This window comes from Sceloporus undulatus, chromosome 2, assembly GCF_019175285.1.
Source record: "Sceloporus undulatus isolate JIND9_A2432 ecotype Alabama chromosome 2, SceUnd_v1.1, whole genome shotgun sequence".
In the NCBI taxonomy this organism is placed as follows: Eukaryota; Metazoa; Chordata; class Lepidosauria; order Squamata; family Phrynosomatidae; genus Sceloporus; species Sceloporus undulatus.
In genome coordinates this window covers 72,055,528-72,075,272 of record NC_056523.1, presented here as the reverse complement: position 1 = coordinate 72,075,272, position 19,745 = coordinate 72,055,528, and the positions used below count along the sequence as shown (strand labels likewise).

Genomic DNA, 19,745 nt, shown 5'->3' with positions numbered 1-19,745 from the left:
TGTTCTAGATAGACAAATCTGGGTTTTAGCCCAATGTTCATAAATTCACAATTTAAAAAAACCTTGGGAAATGAAGATGTATATTTCTGTGACTAAATCCATATATTCATATTTTGGTGCTAGATACTGAAGTGTTCCAGAAAACCCAGATGATGTTAAAATATGGAAGAGTCAGGATGACTGTGCACACATTATACAACTAAGATACCTATATGTCATTAAAAGGAGGGTCATTTTGCTTCAGAGCTACCACAGCTATTGTCCACATGGATTTCTGTCACAATTATCAAATGAGAACAGAACTGTTTCCCTTGCACTGGATTGTATCAAATACACAGAAAGAGATAAATATCCAGAAAATTAAAAGGCATGTAATTTCTATTCAACTTGTATTTCTACCACATGGTAAGTATTGAGCGTAGCACTCACCACAATTTTGGCAGGTTCTGCCATGAGTATCCCCTGGAAAACCTTGGATAGGTCCCTCAAATTAAATGTATAATGGGATTTTGCTGGTGTAGGCAATAATTGGGATGTTATGGTTGAGTACACTTGTATAGTAGCATCAACAAGAGGTTCATTTAGGTGCACCACCTCAGGGCATCCAGCTAAAAATGCAAAAGATACTGATCAGCACTGTAGTGATTCTTCAAGACAGAAAAGAACCCAGCAGCAATCACTTGACAATAGCATAGGGCTGGCTTTAAACACAGTACTGTAATATAATTTTGCAAAACTGTATGTATCAATACTTACCTCACAAAAGATATTACCTATACTCATAGCTCATATTATTCTTGTTCTGACATTTTGGTTATGGCACACACATCATGCCTTGCAGAGAAATTTGTCTACTTCATTTGTAGATGAACAGTGGAGAATGTTATGTTTTGTCAAGTATTTTGCACAACAAGTTGCTTTTTAACTGGGTTTAAACAACTGGTGTTTTTTTTTGGGGGGGGGTTGCCACTATATTTATACAATTCTAGATTGCTTTATTTGCTTGTTTATTTTTTTGTCACTGGAATGCTGCCACTGCGAATAACAAGCAAAATTGTAAAATGAAGCAAAAAAATTTTTGGTATCCATCTACAAAAAATCACACACTTTATTATTGTTTTTGTCCACACAATTTTCTTACCTTTTCAAAGTATTAGTGACGGACCACACTTCTAACCTGTTTCAGTTTAGGGACCATTTACTGCAGTTTTGTAAACATATTGACTTTTGTTTTCTCCCCCCCCCCCTTTTTAAATTTTTATTTACTAGCCTAGAAATTTGTCACTTTCTCAGGCCAGTTGAAATAATCTTCCGAATGGACTGATGAGGCAAGAATGTCCATTTGAAATAATTTCTGAATGGTTTTATTGCCACAGTACTAAGCTGAGCAATTAAACAGCAGAGGTGCTACTGACTCTGTCTCTTGCATGGGCCTATCTTTCCTGTTGTTGCATGCCTTCAAGTCATTTCTGATTTATGACAATCCTAAGACAAACCAATCACAGGTTTTTCTTGGCAACATTTGTTCAGAGGGGTTTTGCTTTTGCCTTCCTCTGAGGCTCAGTGTGTGTAACTTGCCCAAGGTCACCTAGTAAGTTTCGGTGGTCTAGCTGAACTGTTACATTTTGCTGTCATCTTAGATAATAAAGTCCAGGATCTGCAGAAGTTGCAAAGTATGTGTGCATGTGCCTTCACCTGGAACAGCTTCCATGATCCAGATGTTGCTGGAGTGCAACTCCCAGTATTTCTCAGCATTGGCTACACCAGCTAGGTGTGCTGGAACTTGTAGGACCATATGCTGGAGAACCATATGTTATGATAAAGTAACACTGTGTCCCAAAACTAGCTTAAAATGGGTCCCATTTCTCTTTTAAAAGGAATATCTCAATAACTGAATGGGGCATCTGTATCCTCCACTGAGTTCAGGGAGGAATACATGGGCTTGGATTAAGTCCTATACACCCACATATTATCCCAATAATCTTGTAAAGTAGGCCTTAAACTCTGACAGAGGCCTGGTACAGACAGGCCCTTGAATGATGTCCTCGTCATGTGCTAGGGTTGCCTTGGGGCAGAGCGCCCACACACACCGCAATCCTAGCACGTGGCTAGCAATAGACAGCATGTGTAGCAATGACGTCACTTCTGCACTGCGTCCAAATGGAGCAGTGCAGCCGCGATGTGTTCGCGCCATCGCAGGCTGCTTGAGGCAGTGCAAAAAGGAGCCACTTTTTAGTGTTCCTTTTTTCTGCGCAGCAGCACCACACAATTTGATTGCTGCAGTGCTGCTGTGCAGCAAAGAAAGGCAGCCCCATCCCACCCTTTTGGGCCCATTTGTACCAGGCCATTGACTGCCATAAAGTAACAATGTAAATGTAAGTTGTATCAAGGATGGGACTCCAAATCGTTCCACCTAAAGTCCAACATGCTAATCACTACGCTGGACTTTATTATCTATGTGTGTTGGATGATCCAAATAAGTAGGAGATTATCCAAATACATTGGAGGGGGGATTAGAGTTTGGAAAAGTTTTGGACTAGAGAGTTTTAAGCATAATTTTGCTTGTGTGGGAACTGTAGTAAAAAAAAAAGGCAATGTTTCCAAGTTTACATAGATAAGGAACAATACTATTGATTTAATATTTGTAGTCTCTTCAGGGAGCTGCCTTTGAAGACTAGTACAACACCACAGTGTTTGTCTTTTTCCTGAGCTACACAAGAGTGCTTCTTTAACATTTTGGATGGAATGCAACACATAAGGAGCTGAAACGGAAAACTGATCCCAGCTTTTTACTATATTCTCATAAACTATACTTTCCCATAAACTATACTTTCCCATAAAAGATACTTCCCCCTCTTTGTGTGACATTTTCTATTTTAGGGTTGAGAAATTTGAATCCAGTCATTTGCAAAAACAAAAACAACATAGAATTTCAACATCTCATTGTCGATATGTATGTACTAGACTGCCTTTATTTATTATGATCTAAGATGCCCTCCAAAAGCAACAGAGAAGCTAAATCACAAAATCTCACTGGGTTACCTTGGAGAACTCATGCTTTCTCAACCTCAGAGGAAGGCAATGGCAAACCCCCTCTGAACAAATCTTGCCAAGAAAACCCCGTGACAGGTCTGCCTTAGGGTCATCAAAAGTCAGAAATAACTTGAAAGTATGCAACACCAACAACAAAACTAGAACTATGTAATTCAATTACACCCCCACTCAACTTAGTACTGAGGTAATAAAATCACCCAGAACATCAAATTTCAAATGGAACCCCTCTCCCGCTGTGTGAGAGACAAAAGATTTCAATTTTTTCTTACTTCACCTGTGGAAAGAACAGTAAATATATTTCCCACCCTTCTCCAGGGATGACAAGAATTTGGACAGCTATTTGCATCCCTATAATTCAGGGTTTTTTTTTTTTTGGGGGGGGGGGGATAATTTAAGAGGTTTTTTTTTTTTTTACATTAATCAACCAAAATGCAAAATTAGTTGGGAAATAACAATTGGATAGTATATGGAAAATTAAAATTAGAAGGAAAAAGGGTAATATGTAAGATTAAACAGACTTCATTTGGAAAGGCACAGAATCTTTCAAGTCTGGAAGTGTACAACTGATAAAAAAAGATCAGCAAAAGCATCTTTTAATCCACCATTTACATGTTCTATCCTAAACAGCAGGTACTATCAAAAATAATTTGAATGGCTAGCTTCAGGAAGTTAGGAACTGAGAGGTTCACACTTAGGGGCCATTCAGACTACCTTTTACCCCAGATCTGGAATCGAATCTTGCACGTGAAGTTCATATTGGTCCCAAATCTCTCACAATCGAATGTGAGGCATGCACAACCGTTTCGTGGCAAATGCCCCTTAGCGCAGGCCATTTAGAATTGGGGGGAAAGCCGTCTCCTTTGAAAAAACATGGGTTCTGCGAATATGAACTTGCCCCTGATTATGATCAGGGCAAGTTCATGGGAGGGATTTAGGTCAGAGGGAGGGCAGTGGGCAGGGCATTCCCTCCCCTTCATCGGGGCAAAGGAGGAGGAGGAGGAAGAAGAAGAAGCTGGAGGAAGGATGGAAAAGGGGGCATCAGGGTGACAGGAGGCAAAGGGTGACAGGAGGCAAAAAAGGGGAATCGGGGTGACTGACAGGGGATGCAATGGGCAGTCAGAGGGAGGGCAGAAGGGGGAATTGGAGAAAGTGATGGAGGAGGAGGAAGAGGATGAAGGAGCCGGGGGGAAGAAGGGGGCCATGGAGGGCATTCTGTAACGGAGCAGAAGGAGGAGAAGGAAGGGGCAGGAGGAAGGGTCAATTCAGGGCAAGTCAGAGGGAGGCCACAGGACGGAACTCTCTTTTTTATTTATTTTTATTATTTTTGACAAACTATGCACGCTTTTTGCAATAGGTAGATAGATATATAGATAGAACGTAAGCAGAATGAAGGGTCAATTCAGGGCAGATCACAGGGAGGCCACAGGACGGAGCAAGCCTCTCTCTCGCACCAGGGAGTTTTCCCTTTTTTAAAATATTTTTTAAAATTATTTTTGGCAGTCTACTATGCGCATGATGTTTGCTTCAGGTAGATATAAATTTAGATAGAATGTGGCTAACTGCTTGTTCACTTTCCCTTTCATTTCCTCGCTTCCAGCAAAGGAAATACTGCAAAGAGCACTTTGCAAGGGACCTTTTTTCCTTTGGGAATGCTACAATGAGAATGTTACAATGTTTCTCTTTCCAATTTGGCAAATTGATACAGAATGGTTTTGCTACTATCTCTAAGGAATTGGGGTAGCCTAGAGAAAGCAAAGAATGCATGGCATCGCATCCTTTTCTGGCATTCCGAGGTGAGGAATTTATTATTATTATTATTATTATTATTATTATTATTATTATTATTACATGTGTATGAGGCATTCTGGGGTGTCAAGGAGGGAGGATACAGGATGCAGAGATGGCATTAGCTTGCATTTTGGGGTTAAAAATGGGGCCAAGGGAAGATCATAACCTGCACTGACCTAAATACCCACAACACACACACACACACACACACACACACAGAAGAGGTTTTTAAATTTGACGGCATCTGTGCATACTGGCGCCTGGTTTTTGTTGTTTTAAAAGGAGGGGGGAAGCACACTTCCGATTGGCCAATGAGTTCAGGAAATGTCACCTATGATGATCGCGGAACTAAATTTGATTGACAGCAACTTTAACCCGATTTTCCGAGAGGGCATTCAGGGTTAAAATACCCTGATTGGTAGTGAGCACTTGCTTCCAGAGGGATTCGGGGAGGGGGAAACCAAATCTTTCCAGTTCCTTCCAGCGCAAAAGGGTCAGTCTGAATGGGCCCTTAGCATGAATAAACATTCTAGGAGGACTGAAGACACAATCCACAATTAGTGGGTTATTCCCTTGCATCAGCTAATTGAGGCAGAAGACGTAAAGTTTTAAATGTGTTTGGTTCATTTACTGTTCTGTCCCCCTCAACTGTTGTATTGCATAGCCTTGCTCACCAACAGAAAATAGTTTAGAGGCAAAGCTCTGACAGAAGCATTAATGAAGTAGAGGTGGCTTGTTCCTTCAGCCCTCCTAGAATGAACATTCATGGCAAATGTCAACCTCTTGTTCTCAGTCTGGTTGAAGAAGTAATCCACAATTTGTGGGATACATCCAAGCTCCACATGAAGGGCGAAAACGACTGCATTCTTCTTGGATTACTGCCTTCTATTGCTATTGCTTGTCCTGACTTAAATTTGTCACAGTGTCTAATGAAAGCTGATGGCTCCCTTCTGTAACCTTACACACCTCTTCTAATGATGATGAAACTCTTAATGCTGCTGTTGTTCCCACAGATCTTATGGAATGTGTGTATACCTGCTGAGGCCTTGACATTTTAGGATAATCATATAACTATATATAGCTTTTTATCCACCTAGACAGCATTTGTTTTGATGTCCTATAACCCAATGTCCGCAGGTGAAAGGAAATCAATTGTATCACAGTTCAATGAATGGCTTTGGATCTCTGCAAATAAATTTTTACCCCTCTTCTCACATCTAGCGAATTTCATCTCTTCTCCAGTGGATGAACTGGGTCTGGGCAGAATGTTGGTAATTCCAATGATTGATGCCCAGATTTTACAGTTAAAGTCTTAGGAACAAAAGTAGGATTAATTGTTACAGACAATTTTTCCTTCTGAAACTCACAAAATGCTGTATTGATTGATAATGATGCTAATTTGGAAACTCCTCTTGCCAAAGTTATAACAGTCAAAAATACCACTTTGAAAGACAGCAGCTTCAAGAAGGCCTTCTTAAGAGGTTCAAATGGTGATTTTGTCAAAGTGTTTATCACCCAATTTAGATCCCAAGTTAGGAATCTATGAACAGTAGGCGGAACCTCTTAAAAAACATTTAACATGTGGATGAACTAAAAGAGACTTTCCTGTTATTGTTAATACTGATGACAAGGCAGGTACCTGTCTTTTTAATAACCCATTCAGTAGTGAGTCTGATCGAGGTAAAAAACATGGATCCTCTACCTACATGTTTTTCAGAAGAGGAAACTGTAGTTTGTAAGGCCCATGTGAACCAATAACAAAACATGAGCTTCACATCCCTTATTTTCATGAGAACATTTTATATTATTGAGAAACTGAAGCATGTCCAAAGGAGGATGACAAAAATCTTGAAAGGTCTGGAAACCATGCCCTATGAGGAACGACTTAGGGAGTTGGGGTTGTTTATTCTGGAGAAGAGAAGGTTAAGATGTGATATGATAGCCTTGAGGAGGGAGCTAACTTGTTTTTTGCTGCTCCAGAGACCAGGACCCAGAGCAATGGATGCAAGCTACAGGAAAAGAGATTCCACTTGAACATTAGGAGGAACTGACAGTAAGGGCTGTTCAACAGTGGAACACACTCCCTTGGAGTGTAGTGGTCTTTAAACAGAGGCTTGATGGCCATCTGTCGGGGATGCTTTCATTTAGATTTCCTGCATGGCAGGGGGTTGGATTGGATGGCCCTTGCAGTCTCTTCCAACTATATGATTCTATGGCCTGTTACAGACAGCCAAAATAAAGCTGCTTCGAGTCACAGTGGAGGTATGGTGTTTCAATGATGCATGCGTCCTAAGAGTCCAGAAGTCACACCAAAGCTACGCTCCAGCCCTATTTTGGCTGTCTGTAACAGGCCTATGATTCTGTAAGCAAATGACACTCTCCACCCATCCCTGTTCAAGCTTTACACAAAAGATAGATAAATATGAGTTGACATCACTTACGAACTGGATCTCTGTAACATACTTCTCCAAGTTGTCCAGCTAAAATATCAAGAGGAAAATATAAAAATGTTTACATAATTCAGATATATTTATCACTCAGCTCCACACACTGTAAGTCATTTTATATACATATACACAGCATTGCATGCAGAAGCACATAAGAACTTTTTTTTACATTAAGCACTGTAGTAAAAATTGGGATGTGTAACAAAAATGTTGCAGCATATTTTCACTACCTAAGACAAGGTGAGAAACTTTCTAAACACAAGGATAACATTAGCTCCATGGGAAATTTGTTATAGCCACTGGCCAGTAGTGGACAGGAACAGAGCCCAAAGACATTGTGACCAGTACTAGTACAGTATTTTTTTTTTCTTATGAATTACAAAAAAGAAGACCTATTCCTCAGTGCATGGAGACAGATCCAAGTCAAGTACCAATTCAGGGAGACCTGTCTTTCCCTCCCAGTATCATCAGATTACTACATTTCCTCTTCAATGGAGCATTCTCTTAACTGTAGGTTAGTAATCCCAATGGAGTAGACGTATGCCCATCACACTTTCGTTTTCTCAGTGGATTCTGCAGTTTTTAGGCTCATGGGGTCGGGGAACTTTGAAAGAGTGATGAAAACGAACTACAGCTTCTACTGTGGTGTGTATGTGCAGTGGGGGAGCACAGCTCTCCAGTATCCCACAGTGGCCAAGGACCCCACACCCCAACAGTTGACAACCCCTGTTTTAGACATTAGACCTCAGTCTGCTACATAACCAAAAGCATTTTCTAGTTTATGACCAAATCCAAAAGGTGTGATTTCACAGATAGACCATGCTGCAGAGGTGAGAGGAGAAGGACAGGTTGCTTATCTGTAACTGTAGTTCTTTTAGTGGTCATCTGTGTATTCACACTAATGAGTTTTCTGTGCCTATGCAGAGACATTTGGAACCTTCTAGAATCGCTCGGGAAGATTTTTTGGCAGTAGCTCTGCCACTTTAAATATACCCCTAGTGTTCTTGCTCTTTTCCCTCAGTTCCAGCTAGATGCCGCATAGCAGCATAATGAGGAAACATGTACAGGACATGACCTGGGAGAAGAATGGGCAGGTTTGTGTGACTTCACAGATGACCACTCAAAGAACTACAGTTATAGGTAAGCAACCTGTCCTTCTTCATCATGGTCTCTGTAAATCACACAAATGAGTTAGACTAGCAAGCTGCAGTCATAAGAGGAGGGAGTGTCATGACAACATACATATGTCAGTAAACTAAATATGTTTTATTAAACATGCAAGTAGAAAGCATGCAATGCAACAAACCTCAATGGAAACCAGAAAGCAACACTGCCCTCTCAAAAGCTGCATCATTCCTTGCCCTGGTATCCAGCCTGTAGTATGAGAAGAAAGTCAATGTCTGGGACCAGACTGCAGCTTTACAGACATCCTCTAGGGGCACCCCATTGAGAAAAGCCGAGGACGCTGTGACTGCCCTCATAGAGTGTACTCGAATTCGAGCGAGAGGAGTCTTCCCTGAAAGTTAGTAGAATGTTAGCAGTGACTCGGTGACAGGAAGTCCAAGCTTCAAATCCAAGTAGGAAACAAAATCTCAGATTGGATTGAATTCGAAGTCTGCTCAACATAGAATGCGAGCACTTTTCAAATGCTGAGCAAATGCAAAAAGTACATGGTACTGGTGGTTGGATTCAGAGCCAAGGTAGGTAAAACAATATCCTGGCTCAGGTGAAGGAAGACACCGTCTTAGTCAAGAAAGTGATATCTGGGCGTAGAACAACTTCGTCTTTATGAAAATGAAGATAAGATTGGTCCACTCGAAGTGCACAAAGTTCATCATAACAGTGAGTTAAAGTGATGGCAACAAGGAAGGCAATCTTCCATGTAAGAAGCCTGAGATCAGCTGTAGCTATGAGTTCGAAAGGTTGCTTGAAATATTGTGAGAGGACCAATTCAAGACTCCAAGCTGGGGTTGGTACTGAGGCAGGAGGTTGGAGGCTAATGAAACCTTTGAGGAATTTTTTTGATCAAAGGATCTTGAAAGAAAGATGGGCGACCGTCAAATGGTAGTGTGCACAGATGGCTGCCAGGTAACACTTTAAGGAGGAAATGAAACGTCCAGCTTCTACTAGAGATATGAGAAAGTCCAAAATGTGTGGAACACGAACTCAAGAGGTGGACAAATCCGTATCAGTTAAGAATGCCAGAAATTTCGTCCATTTCAGATGGTAGGACTGTGTCGACGGCTTATGAGCTGCTTGAATGACATTTTGCATGAATTCAGACAAGGAAGTCATAGTCAAATCCACCAAGCAATGAGGTGAAGTGACTACACGTCTGGATGTTGAACCTGACCATCGTGTACAGTGAGGAGGTCTAGACACAATGGAAGCCAGAGGTGCTCTCCGTGAGCTAGCCACAGGAGAGGCACAATCCATACTTGTCTCGGCCAACAAGGGGTGATCAGGATGGCATCTAACCTGTCCCACCTCATCTTTGCCACAACCCTGGTGATGAGCAGGAATGGAGGGAAGGCATACAGCAAGTGTCCTGTCCACTCAAACAGGAACGCGTTGACTTGAGAGTCCTACTCGTTGAGCAAAACTGAGGTCACTGACAGGTCAGATGGCTCAATGGAGAGATCAATCTGTGGAGAACCCCAACAGTGGAACAATTTTTGTGTCACCTCTGGATGGAGCTTCCATTCGTGACATGAATCTTAAGGACCAGTGGATTGCTAGCAGAGCAATGTGCCTTGTGATGCACCACTCCCAGATCTAAAGGGTGAGGTCAAGCATGACAGTGGTGTTGTCTGTAACCAGCAACACTGTTTGGTTTTGAAGACGGTATTCAATTGACCTCACGGCTTTTTCCATTGCAAGTTTCTTGAGAGTGTTGATGTGAAGAAGCTTCGCCCTGGGGGACCATTTTTCCTTCACCATGAGATCTTCTAAGTGTGCTCCCCAACTCTCCATTGAGGCATCAGTCATGAGGGTGAGCTGTGGTTGTGGAGGCAGAAAGGGCATGCTCACATACACATTGGTGGAGTCCAGCCATCAGTCCAATGTCCTGACTACAGTTACTTGGGATCCTAAGTCTTTTGAAAGAAGAATCCTGTAGAGGGTTGAAGACAGACAGTAACCAAGATTGGAACCATCAGAACCAAAGCCGTGATCAAAGAGTGATGGAAATGGTGGAGGACATATGGCCTAGAGTGATTTGCAGTGAATGGGCATAATTATCCTGTGCCAGGTGCAGGTCTGTACTACTCGAACCAGAGTCAAACCTGTCCTGGGGAAGATACACCAGACCCCGTCTCAAATCCAGTATTGCTCCAATGGATCTGACCTCTTGAGATGGAGAGAGGATGGACTTCACATCATTGATTATGAAGCCAAGGGATTCGAGTAGAGATGGTATGAATTCGATGTTGGGATATAGAGTCACAAGGAAAATGTACAATATGGGTTTTAATAGTAACCAGGCATTAAAGGGTTACTGTGAGCCATAATGATTAGGCATTTAAACAGGAAGTGACATCAAAAAGATAGTCAGCAAGTGCTGTAAAGTAGTGTAGAATGCCGTCAGTCTGAGAAGTCAACTCAGGCAGAGGGAGAGACAAGGCCTTGCAAGACTCACGGAGCCTTTGCTAAAGTAGTGATGAGCATTTTACTCAGAGTGGGTTGTTACTAGTGTGGATGGTGTCGATGTATATATTGTTGTACACAGTGGAACATCTTCTAAGAATAAAATCCTCCTCTGAGAGAAGATTACAGTGTCTCTTTGCTCATTGAGAAAGGGAGAGGTGTTTCTCCAGCTCAGAAGCTGCTGACACGAAAGTGGAAAATCTGGTACCAAATGTTGATGTGTTGCCTCACGTGCTGCACAACATCAAAAGCGTTTTGACATTCAGTATGTTAATACAGAGCCTGCCTCAAGGATGCTGTGAAGATCCAGTTGCCCAGATATGGGAAGATGGATATACCTTGCTGATAAAGGTAGGTGGCTATGATGGCCATACATTTTGTGAAGACTCTGGGGGCTGTGGACCGACCAAATGGCAAGACTCGAAACTGACAGAGGTGTTGCCTCACTGCAAATGCCAGGAACCTTCAGAGGCACTCCGTGATTACTATATGGAAGCAGGCATCCTTGAGGTTGAGGGTGGCGAACCAGTCTTCTTTCTGCAAAAGGAGAAGGATTGAAAAAAGAGTTACTACAGTGGTGCCTCGGGTTACGAAATTAATTCGTTCCGCCATTCCCTTCGTAACGCGAAAATTTCGTAACCCGAAATAGCTTTCCGTTAGCGCTGGAAGCCTATAGCATTTGAATTTCGTGCCGAAATGAATTTCGTAACCCGAAAAATATTTCGTAACCCGAAACAGTTTTTGCCAATCCAACTTTTTCGTATCCCGGAAATTTCATAACCCGCGCATTTCGTATCCCGAGGTACCACTGTATACGGAACCATCTGTAAGCAATGTAAGAGTTCAGATGGTGCAAGTCTAGAATGGGCAGCAGGCCTCCATCCCATTTAGAAAGAATAAAGTATCTGGAGAAGAAGCAATGTTGAATGCAAAAGGGTTCAATAGAGCCCCTGGAAAGAAGTGTGTGCATGCACTTCATCAAGTAGGGTGTTTGAAGACAGGTAGGTCTTAGGTTCCCCGCAGTTGATAGTTCTTTGAATTCGAGAGCATAGCCCTCAGCAATGATGTTAAGCACCCACAAATCTGATGTTACAGAGGACCAAGTCTATGACTAGACTATAGGCTAGTCTATGACTAAAGGGAGGTAAAGGAAAGAAGCGCACAGAGGGGAAAAAGTCACAGGCACTTTTTACCTTGGTTGTCTTTCCTCTTGAAAGATTGTTGGTACCGAGGTTGAGTGGTATTATGCCTGCTAGAGAAGGAAAAGGACTGTGAAGGGAATCTTTGCCTCCTCTGTCCTGGTGGACTGTAGGACATTGTTTGGCCATAGGATGGATGCTGCCAGCCCCATCTCTGATGTGGAACAAAGTGTGGTGAGGCTGCTCACATGCCGTACTTCCTAGTCATGGTCCTCATTTTATGTTTCAAGTCCAACTGCTCATCTGTCTCTTTGTTGAAGAGACCAGAATCATCATAGGGCATGTCCTCAATGGTGGCTTGGGCCTGATGGGAGAGGTCTGAGGCTCAAAGCCAAGTGTGTTGTTGGAGGGCCACAGACCCTGATATCACCTTCACTGCATCATCAGCCAAATGACAGGCAGAGTTGACCTGCTGGGCCCCAAGGGAGTATGCTTTGATTTGTAAGGCTTGAGCCAAGTGTCGGTCTTCATCTGGGAGCTTATCAAAAAGGGGAAGAACTCTTACCCAGAGCTGTTGTTGATATGCTCCCATGCATGCGGAGTAGTTTGCAACACAGAGGCCCAAAACAGCCACAGAGTACAACTTTCTGGCCACACCATGAACCTTCTGACCCTCGTTGTTTGTTGGTGTTGAGGACATCCTGCGGGTTGGTTTAAGTTGGGAAGCTCCTACAATGGCCAAATTCAGTCTTGGCTGCTCGAAAAACCAAGTAGTCAGATGGAGTAATACGGTACAGATGATCAATCCTCCATGAGGTGGACAGTATGGTGGTCAGGGCAGTCCAAGAACACTTGGCAATGTGCAGCATAGATGGAGGGAGTGCAATTGAAGCTAGAGTGGGGACTTTCAACTGGATCCTCTCATATATGGAATACAGAGGCTCTGCATCATGATGCACCACACTGAGATCCAGTGCATTGGCCATCTGGATGACTTGTTCTGAAAATGAATGGATGTCATGGCCAGTCACGAGGAGGATTCGGAGGACGAGGAGGAGGACTTGGCCCCTCAGGTGCAGGGGAAACCTGAGGCTGAGCCAGGCCCCAGCTCTGCCCTGCCAGGTCTCAGCTCTGCTCTCCCAGCCTCCTGGAGAGTTGGCTCAGCCAGGCCCTAGCCCTGTTGAATCATCTCCAGTGGACCCTGTGGCTCAGCAGCCCAGTCTTTCCCTAGCAGAGGTTCCAGGCTTGGGAGACATAGAGGAGCAAGATACTGAGATACCTACCTTCAGCCAAAGAAGGACTGAAAGGGCATGCCTTTGGCATTCCCAAAGGTTGGGTGAAAAATGCTCATTAATAATCCAGCAGCTGCGATAAGGAGCTGGCTGATATAAACACCTGGCAGACACCGAGCCTCTTCAACAGATTTTATCTGCATTCCTTTGGTGAAAGCTGCTCTCTCTGACTCCCTCAGACTTTGTTGCTGGACTCCTTGCTTCCTAGATTTCACATAGACCTAGACCTCTAGACCTTGGACTGGGCTCTTTGACCTCTGGCACTCTTGACCCTGGACTGGACTTGTGGAACTGCCCTCTGGAACCCTGGACCCTGGACTGGCTTTTGGTTTTGCTCTATCAGACACTAGACTGGTATTGTGCTTTCGGAACTATTTCTTTGCTGTTGTAAAGCCTTGCTTTGGTTTACCTTTGCCTGGCAGAGTGTTATCAGCTTTCTGTTGGCAGCTTTCCCAGACAATGGACATTGTCTATGGGAGGCTGACTCACGGACCACAAGAGCATTAGAAGGAGCCTATTCACGGATTTGAATAAATGAGGAGTCAGAATGTGGCAAGGCCAAACATGGAGAACGAGGAAGAGCTGGCAAGGGCCTGTCTGCCAGAGATTTGTGATGAGGAGTAACAGGTGGGGCTCAATGTTCTGAGCAGCTAGAATGAGGTGCAGGTGGATGAGATCTGGAAGATGGAGCTGACTGCAGAATAACCGAACCTGTAGGAGAGCCCCGATGGCCCCTAGGTGCTTCCCAGACATTGTGCCAGAGATAGGCTTCAGGTTCAACTGGCATGCAGTAACGGTCTGTCTCTCAGTCAAACACAAGGTTGTCCAGCTGGGAAGAGATCATGGAGAGAATTGAGCTCGTTCTGTATCATCAGATCTGATATTGATTATGGTAAGAACTGACATGAGATCGAAAGTTGGGTTCATTTCTATGGTTGGTACTGAGGCGGAACTCAGACTCAGACTTATAGTTGGGTTGGTATGCCAAGGACACTGAGAGATGATCGCTCATTTAAACATGGGGCGAAAGACTCCTTGTAGACAAGCAAGGAGAATTAGGCCTTGGAGAAGGAGACCATTTGATTTGTCTCGCAGGAGAGTCTACCTTTGGAAACTGAAGCTGCCTGAGCCTCAACCACTTTGAGAGAGGATGTAGGTGAGGAAGGCTTGTCAGAAAGCCGAGCTTCTGACTGGTGATGTCCTCCCTCAGTATGGAGGAGGCACCACATCTCCCGAATCAATTATATAGAGATAACTGTGATGTCGGGTCTAGATATGGAAGGAGCATTCTCACCATTTTCCAGTCCAATGATGATGGCATCCCCTGATATCGAGGGAGCAACGTGAAATATAACTCCGTTTCAAATGAAATGGGCCCAGGGTCTGTATGTGCCAAGGGGATCATTTTGGTTCGGAGGCAAAGAAGGGACCACTAGTGAACTCAGGTACCAAGGAAACACTATGGACCCGAGTTAGGGAGGCAAGAGCCAGTGCTGTACCCCAATGTGCAGAGGGGAAATCATGGCACCAAACTGACAAAATGCTCACTGGAAGTTGACCTCGGTACAGAGGCAGCTACTATGGCCTCGAACCAGAATCAACATCAGCCACACTGGCTAGAAGGAACACCTAATCGCGGCCACGAGAGCAACCATTTGGCAGCGAGGAGCATGCAGCAGTACGAATAATGGCCCTTGAAAATTGAAAGGCCAGCTGCATCCAAGTCCTCTTGTGCAGCTTAAATGGAACCAACATTGGGCAAACGAGCATCAAAGCAGGAATGCGAGGCAATAGGTTTGATTCCGAAGAGACGAAGGCAGAGGTAATAATAATAATAATAATAATAAGCTTTATTTGTATACCGCTTTTCCGTGGACGATCAAAGCGGTTTCCAATATCAGATTAACAATACATAACACATCATGACTCTGCTTCTCTCCCCTCAAGATGGTGGTCGGGAGGAGGGCTCTTCTTCTTGGCAGGCAGAGGCCTGCTGTGAGCCCAACGGTTTGACCCGGAAACATTGAGGAGGATCAAAATGTGGCTATGAGCCAATTGGTCTGATCCTGGAGAGTCAGGGACCGACGAGGGATGAAGTCAGGCTGTAAGCCAATCCGAGTGACTCCTGAAAGTCAGGTACCAATGAAGATCGAAGCCTGGCAGCCAGTCAATTCGTTTGACCCCAGAGAATCAAGGATTGATGAGGATTGAAGTCGGGTCACAAGCCAATTGGTATGACTCCAGAGAGAGGGGGACTAAAGAGGATCAATGACAGGCTATCATCCAGTCAGTATGAGACCAATGAGGATCAAAATCAGGCTGTCAGCCAATCAGTTGCAGAGTCAGGGACCAATGAAGGTCGAAGTTGGGCAGCCATCCAATTTGTATGACTCTGGAAGCCAGGGATCGGTGTGGATCGAAATTGGGCAGCCATCCAATCAATTTGACCATGGAAAGTCAGGGACCTACCAAGGTCAAAGTCAGGCTGCAAGCCAATCGATACGACTTCGGAAGGCCAGAGACCGATGAGGATCCACGTTGGGCTGCCAGCCAAACAGCTTGACCTTGGACCAACAAGCCTCAAAGCCAGGCTACAAGTCAATCGGAATGACTCTGGAGAGCCAGGGACCAACGATGATCGGTGTCAGGCTGCCATTCAGTCAGTAAGACTCCGAAAAGTCAGGACGGATGCAGATTGAAGTCAAACAGCCATCTAATCGGTTTGACTCCAGAGAGTGAGGGACCGACGAGGGTCGAAGCCAGGCTGCAGGCCAATTGGTATGACTTGGGAAAGTCAGGGAGCAATGAGGATCAATGTTGGGCTGAAAACCAAACGGTTTGATCCCAAAGAGTCAGGGACTGATGAAGATCCAAATCGTGCAGCCAATCAAACAGTTTCACCCCGGAGAGTCAGGGATTGACAAGGATCAAAGATGGGCTTGAAGCCAATCGGTATGACTCTGGAGAGTCAGGGCCCAACGAGGAGCGATGTCGGGCTGCCATCCAGTCAGTATGACTTCGGAGCATCATGGACCAATGCAGATTGAAGTCAAGCAACCATCCAATTGGTATGACTTGGAAAAGTCAGGGACCGATGAGTATCCACGTTAGGTTGCGATCCAGTCGGTATGGGACCAATGCAGATCAAAGTTGGGCAGCCATCCAATCGGTTTGACTCCGGAGAGACAGGGACCAACGAGGCTCGAAGTAGGGCTACAAGCCAATTGGTATGACTCCAGAGAGTCAGGGACCGATGAGGATCAACGTCGGGCTGCAAGCAAGTCGGTTTGGCTCCAGAGAGTCAGGGACTGAAGATGATGACATCCAATTGGTTTGACCCTGGGGATCCAGGGACCGGTGAGGAGCGAAGTCAAGGCAGCCAGTAACAACTCCTCCTCAGGAGAATGAAGACACAAAAGCAAGGTGAATGGCCCTGAGAAACAGCTTTATTTCAGAATTTAAATTCACATTCAAGTAAGCAATTGTCTAAGAAATTGGAGGGCAAGTTGTTAAAGCAACTTTACCTCAGAATTTAAATTCACATTTAAGTATAAGATTATCTTAAAAAGTCACAGCATTTGCTTTAAAATATGAACAACGGTGTTAAAAATTACCACCAAAATGCAGATTGATCCTGTCAAATCGAGTTTTTTAAAAGTCTGATAGGAAAACTAATCTCTGAAGAGTTCCTAGATGCTGCTAGTGTAGCGGACAAAAGAAACTGAAGGTTTAGGTGGGAAACCGGCTAATAAGGGAGTTGGAGAGTGGAAGGGGCTACCGGCAAAACGCCTCTAATATCTCCAAGAAGGTTCCAAAGCTAACTGTACAGGTGCAGAATAAACCATTTGTGTGATTCACAGAGACCATGGAGAAGAAAGGCTATTTTTATGCGCCTGAGGGGTAAAGGCTCTGCAATGAGCGCAGGCATGTTGTGCCCCTCACCAAGGCAGAGCAAGCAACAGGAATGCTCGTCTTGCCACGGAATTTTGCCCCACATTCCTTGCATCGTTTGAAAGACATGGACTGGGAAGCTATACTTGCCAATGGAGGTGAACATCGTCAACAATCTGAGGTCGAATCCAATAAAACCAACAAAGTCCAAATTGTGAGGCAGAGAATAGTCGAGGTCAAACCGCGTCAAAGTCGGAAAAACTCTACACCAATGCCAAATTTCAATGAGAAAAGCCAATATTCAAAGCAAAAACCAATCTGATAAACCACTACAACCATTATTAAATTTGAATGGAAATAGTTTCCAAGCAGTTCCTTCGATGCTGCTAGTGCAGCAGACGAAAAGGAACTGAAGGAAAAGAGCGGGAATGCTAGGGGCATATATAGGGAGCTATCACCAAAAAGTCTTCCCCTAGCGACTCTAGAAGGGAAGGTGTGCAGGTGCAGGAAAACCCATTTGTGTGATTCACAGAGACCACGATGAAGAAACACAAGTTGTGCTGCAGTGGCAACTGTGTGCCAGTACAGTGTTTGCTTTGAGCCACTGAGACAATCCGGATACTGTCTGGTTTAAGAACAATTCTTCAGAATTTATGTGAGTAGAATTTTAGGAATGAACTTTCCAAAGAAACCGGAATTGTACTTGTTAAACATGACATGTAAAATAGGAAGTGAAATTGAAAAAAAAAATACTGGAAAATAATACTATACATGATCACAACAGCTAGAGTGCTATATGCCCAAAGATGGAAGGTGAACCAGATGCCCACAATGGAAGAATGGTTTAAAAGAGTATTGGATATGAGAGAATCAGATAAATTATCCAGAAAGTTGAAAGAAGAAAGGGGGGGAGGAGGAGGAGGAAGAAGAAGACTGGAACATAGTTATACAATATTGGAAAAGTATAAAATCAGAGTGAATCATGAAGGGAAAGAGAGAAAGTACCCAGGTTTATGTCTGTTAATGTACTATGAAGAATGAAGTGGAGAGAGAGAAATGTATTTATATCGGGTATGGGGGGGAGGGGAAGAGGGGGGAAAGGGAGGGTTATGTTTGTTAAGATATGTTATAAATGACATGAAATATGTAAGTGTCTATATATTGGTTAAAATAAAAAATAAAAGTTAAAAAAAAGAATTTATGTGAGTAGAATAGAATATGACCTAAACCAAGTAGAACAGTAATTTACACCACTTTTTTTTTTGCTATAATGAACATATGTTTTAGATAGTTTAATTAAATAAGGAACAAATATATTTTAGTATACATCTAAAATGACAGTCTACCCCCCAAAATTAAATTAAAAATTGCATTTTTATAGCCTTTTTCTCCTTTCACAGATATTAATACAATCACACTGATTTTTCTTTTTTAATTTAAACCTTATAGGAATATGTAGCATAAAATATTTAGGGTGAGAAGGGACCTTGGCCACTGAAAAGAACTAGTCAGCAGCATATGTGAAGCAAACCTGTATAGGCTTGTTTTAGGGAACCCAACCCACCGTACACTGTGAGTGGATTCTGCCTCCCTATCAGCTGAAGGGCAAGTGAGAGCTTTCTATGCTATAAAATCTTTGCTGCATTCATTAATCATCAGTCAAAATCATATTTTACAGCACTGGTTTGTGCCTGTGTTAGTATCATACAAAGCACTTGGAGAGGCTCCTTGCCCAAGCTCAGAATAGGAGATATTTGAAAGCACACTGCCTTTTAACTGGAAAAAACAACAACCTACAAAACACAGGTTTTTCAAAGTCCACAGTATATAGTCTATCTAGGATGTCAAACTTAGACAAAATATTGTTGGATTGCATCTAATAATCCTGTGTGAAGTATGTAAATATTATTGCAGACATTATAAGAAAAAAAATTAGGCCTACATGACTCATGAGGCCATATATAGCCCAGATAAAAAGAAATCTTTCAGACTGCCAAACAGCAATAATGGGTAGCTGACTGAGCATCTGACATTCCACTGTACCTGGCTTGTGGACTGCATTTGATGGCGAACCTATGGCACGCGTGCATTTGCCACAGTTTCTTACCAGAAAGCCAGAGGGACGTGGCACTTTGCAATAAATAAGTGGGGTCTGGGTTGCAGTTTGGGCACTCGGTCTGTAAAAGGTTCACCATCATCAGCTAATTCAACTAATTATGCTTAGGAAATAAAGACATATATTAAACTGAACCACATATATCAACAACCACAAACTGGACTTCAAACAGCTTTCATCCTACTTTGTCATTCCTGAGATCTTTGAATCTAATGAAAAAGCAAAACCCACCAGAATAATATAGAGGTGAACAAGCAACATTCTCATGAAACTAATAGTCCTCTTCTTCAAACATCTCTCACATTACAGTATCAATGTGAAATTTATGAGTTCTATAGCATATGGAAGGCTAAGAAAGAAAGAAGGAAAGGAA

At 43.3% G+C, this 19,745-nt stretch overlaps 1 protein-coding gene across 4 annotated transcripts in view; it reads right to left on the bottom strand.

Annotated features, from left to right (window-relative positions):
• Positions 1-19,745, bottom strand: part of DNAH1 (dynein axonemal heavy chain 1) — a 234,667-nt gene that overhangs the window by 77,451 nt on the left and 137,471 nt on the right. For all 4 annotated transcript variants that reach the window (XM_042449836.1, XM_042449837.1, XM_042449839.1 and 1 more), the window contains 2 exons: positions 7,284-7,322; positions 430-608 (listed from right to left, as the gene is read on the bottom strand). In XM_042449836.1, coding sequence (XP_042305770.1) covers positions 430-608; positions 7,284-7,322 — 218 coding nt within the window. The remainder of the gene's footprint in view (positions 1-429; positions 609-7,283; positions 7,323-19,745) is intronic.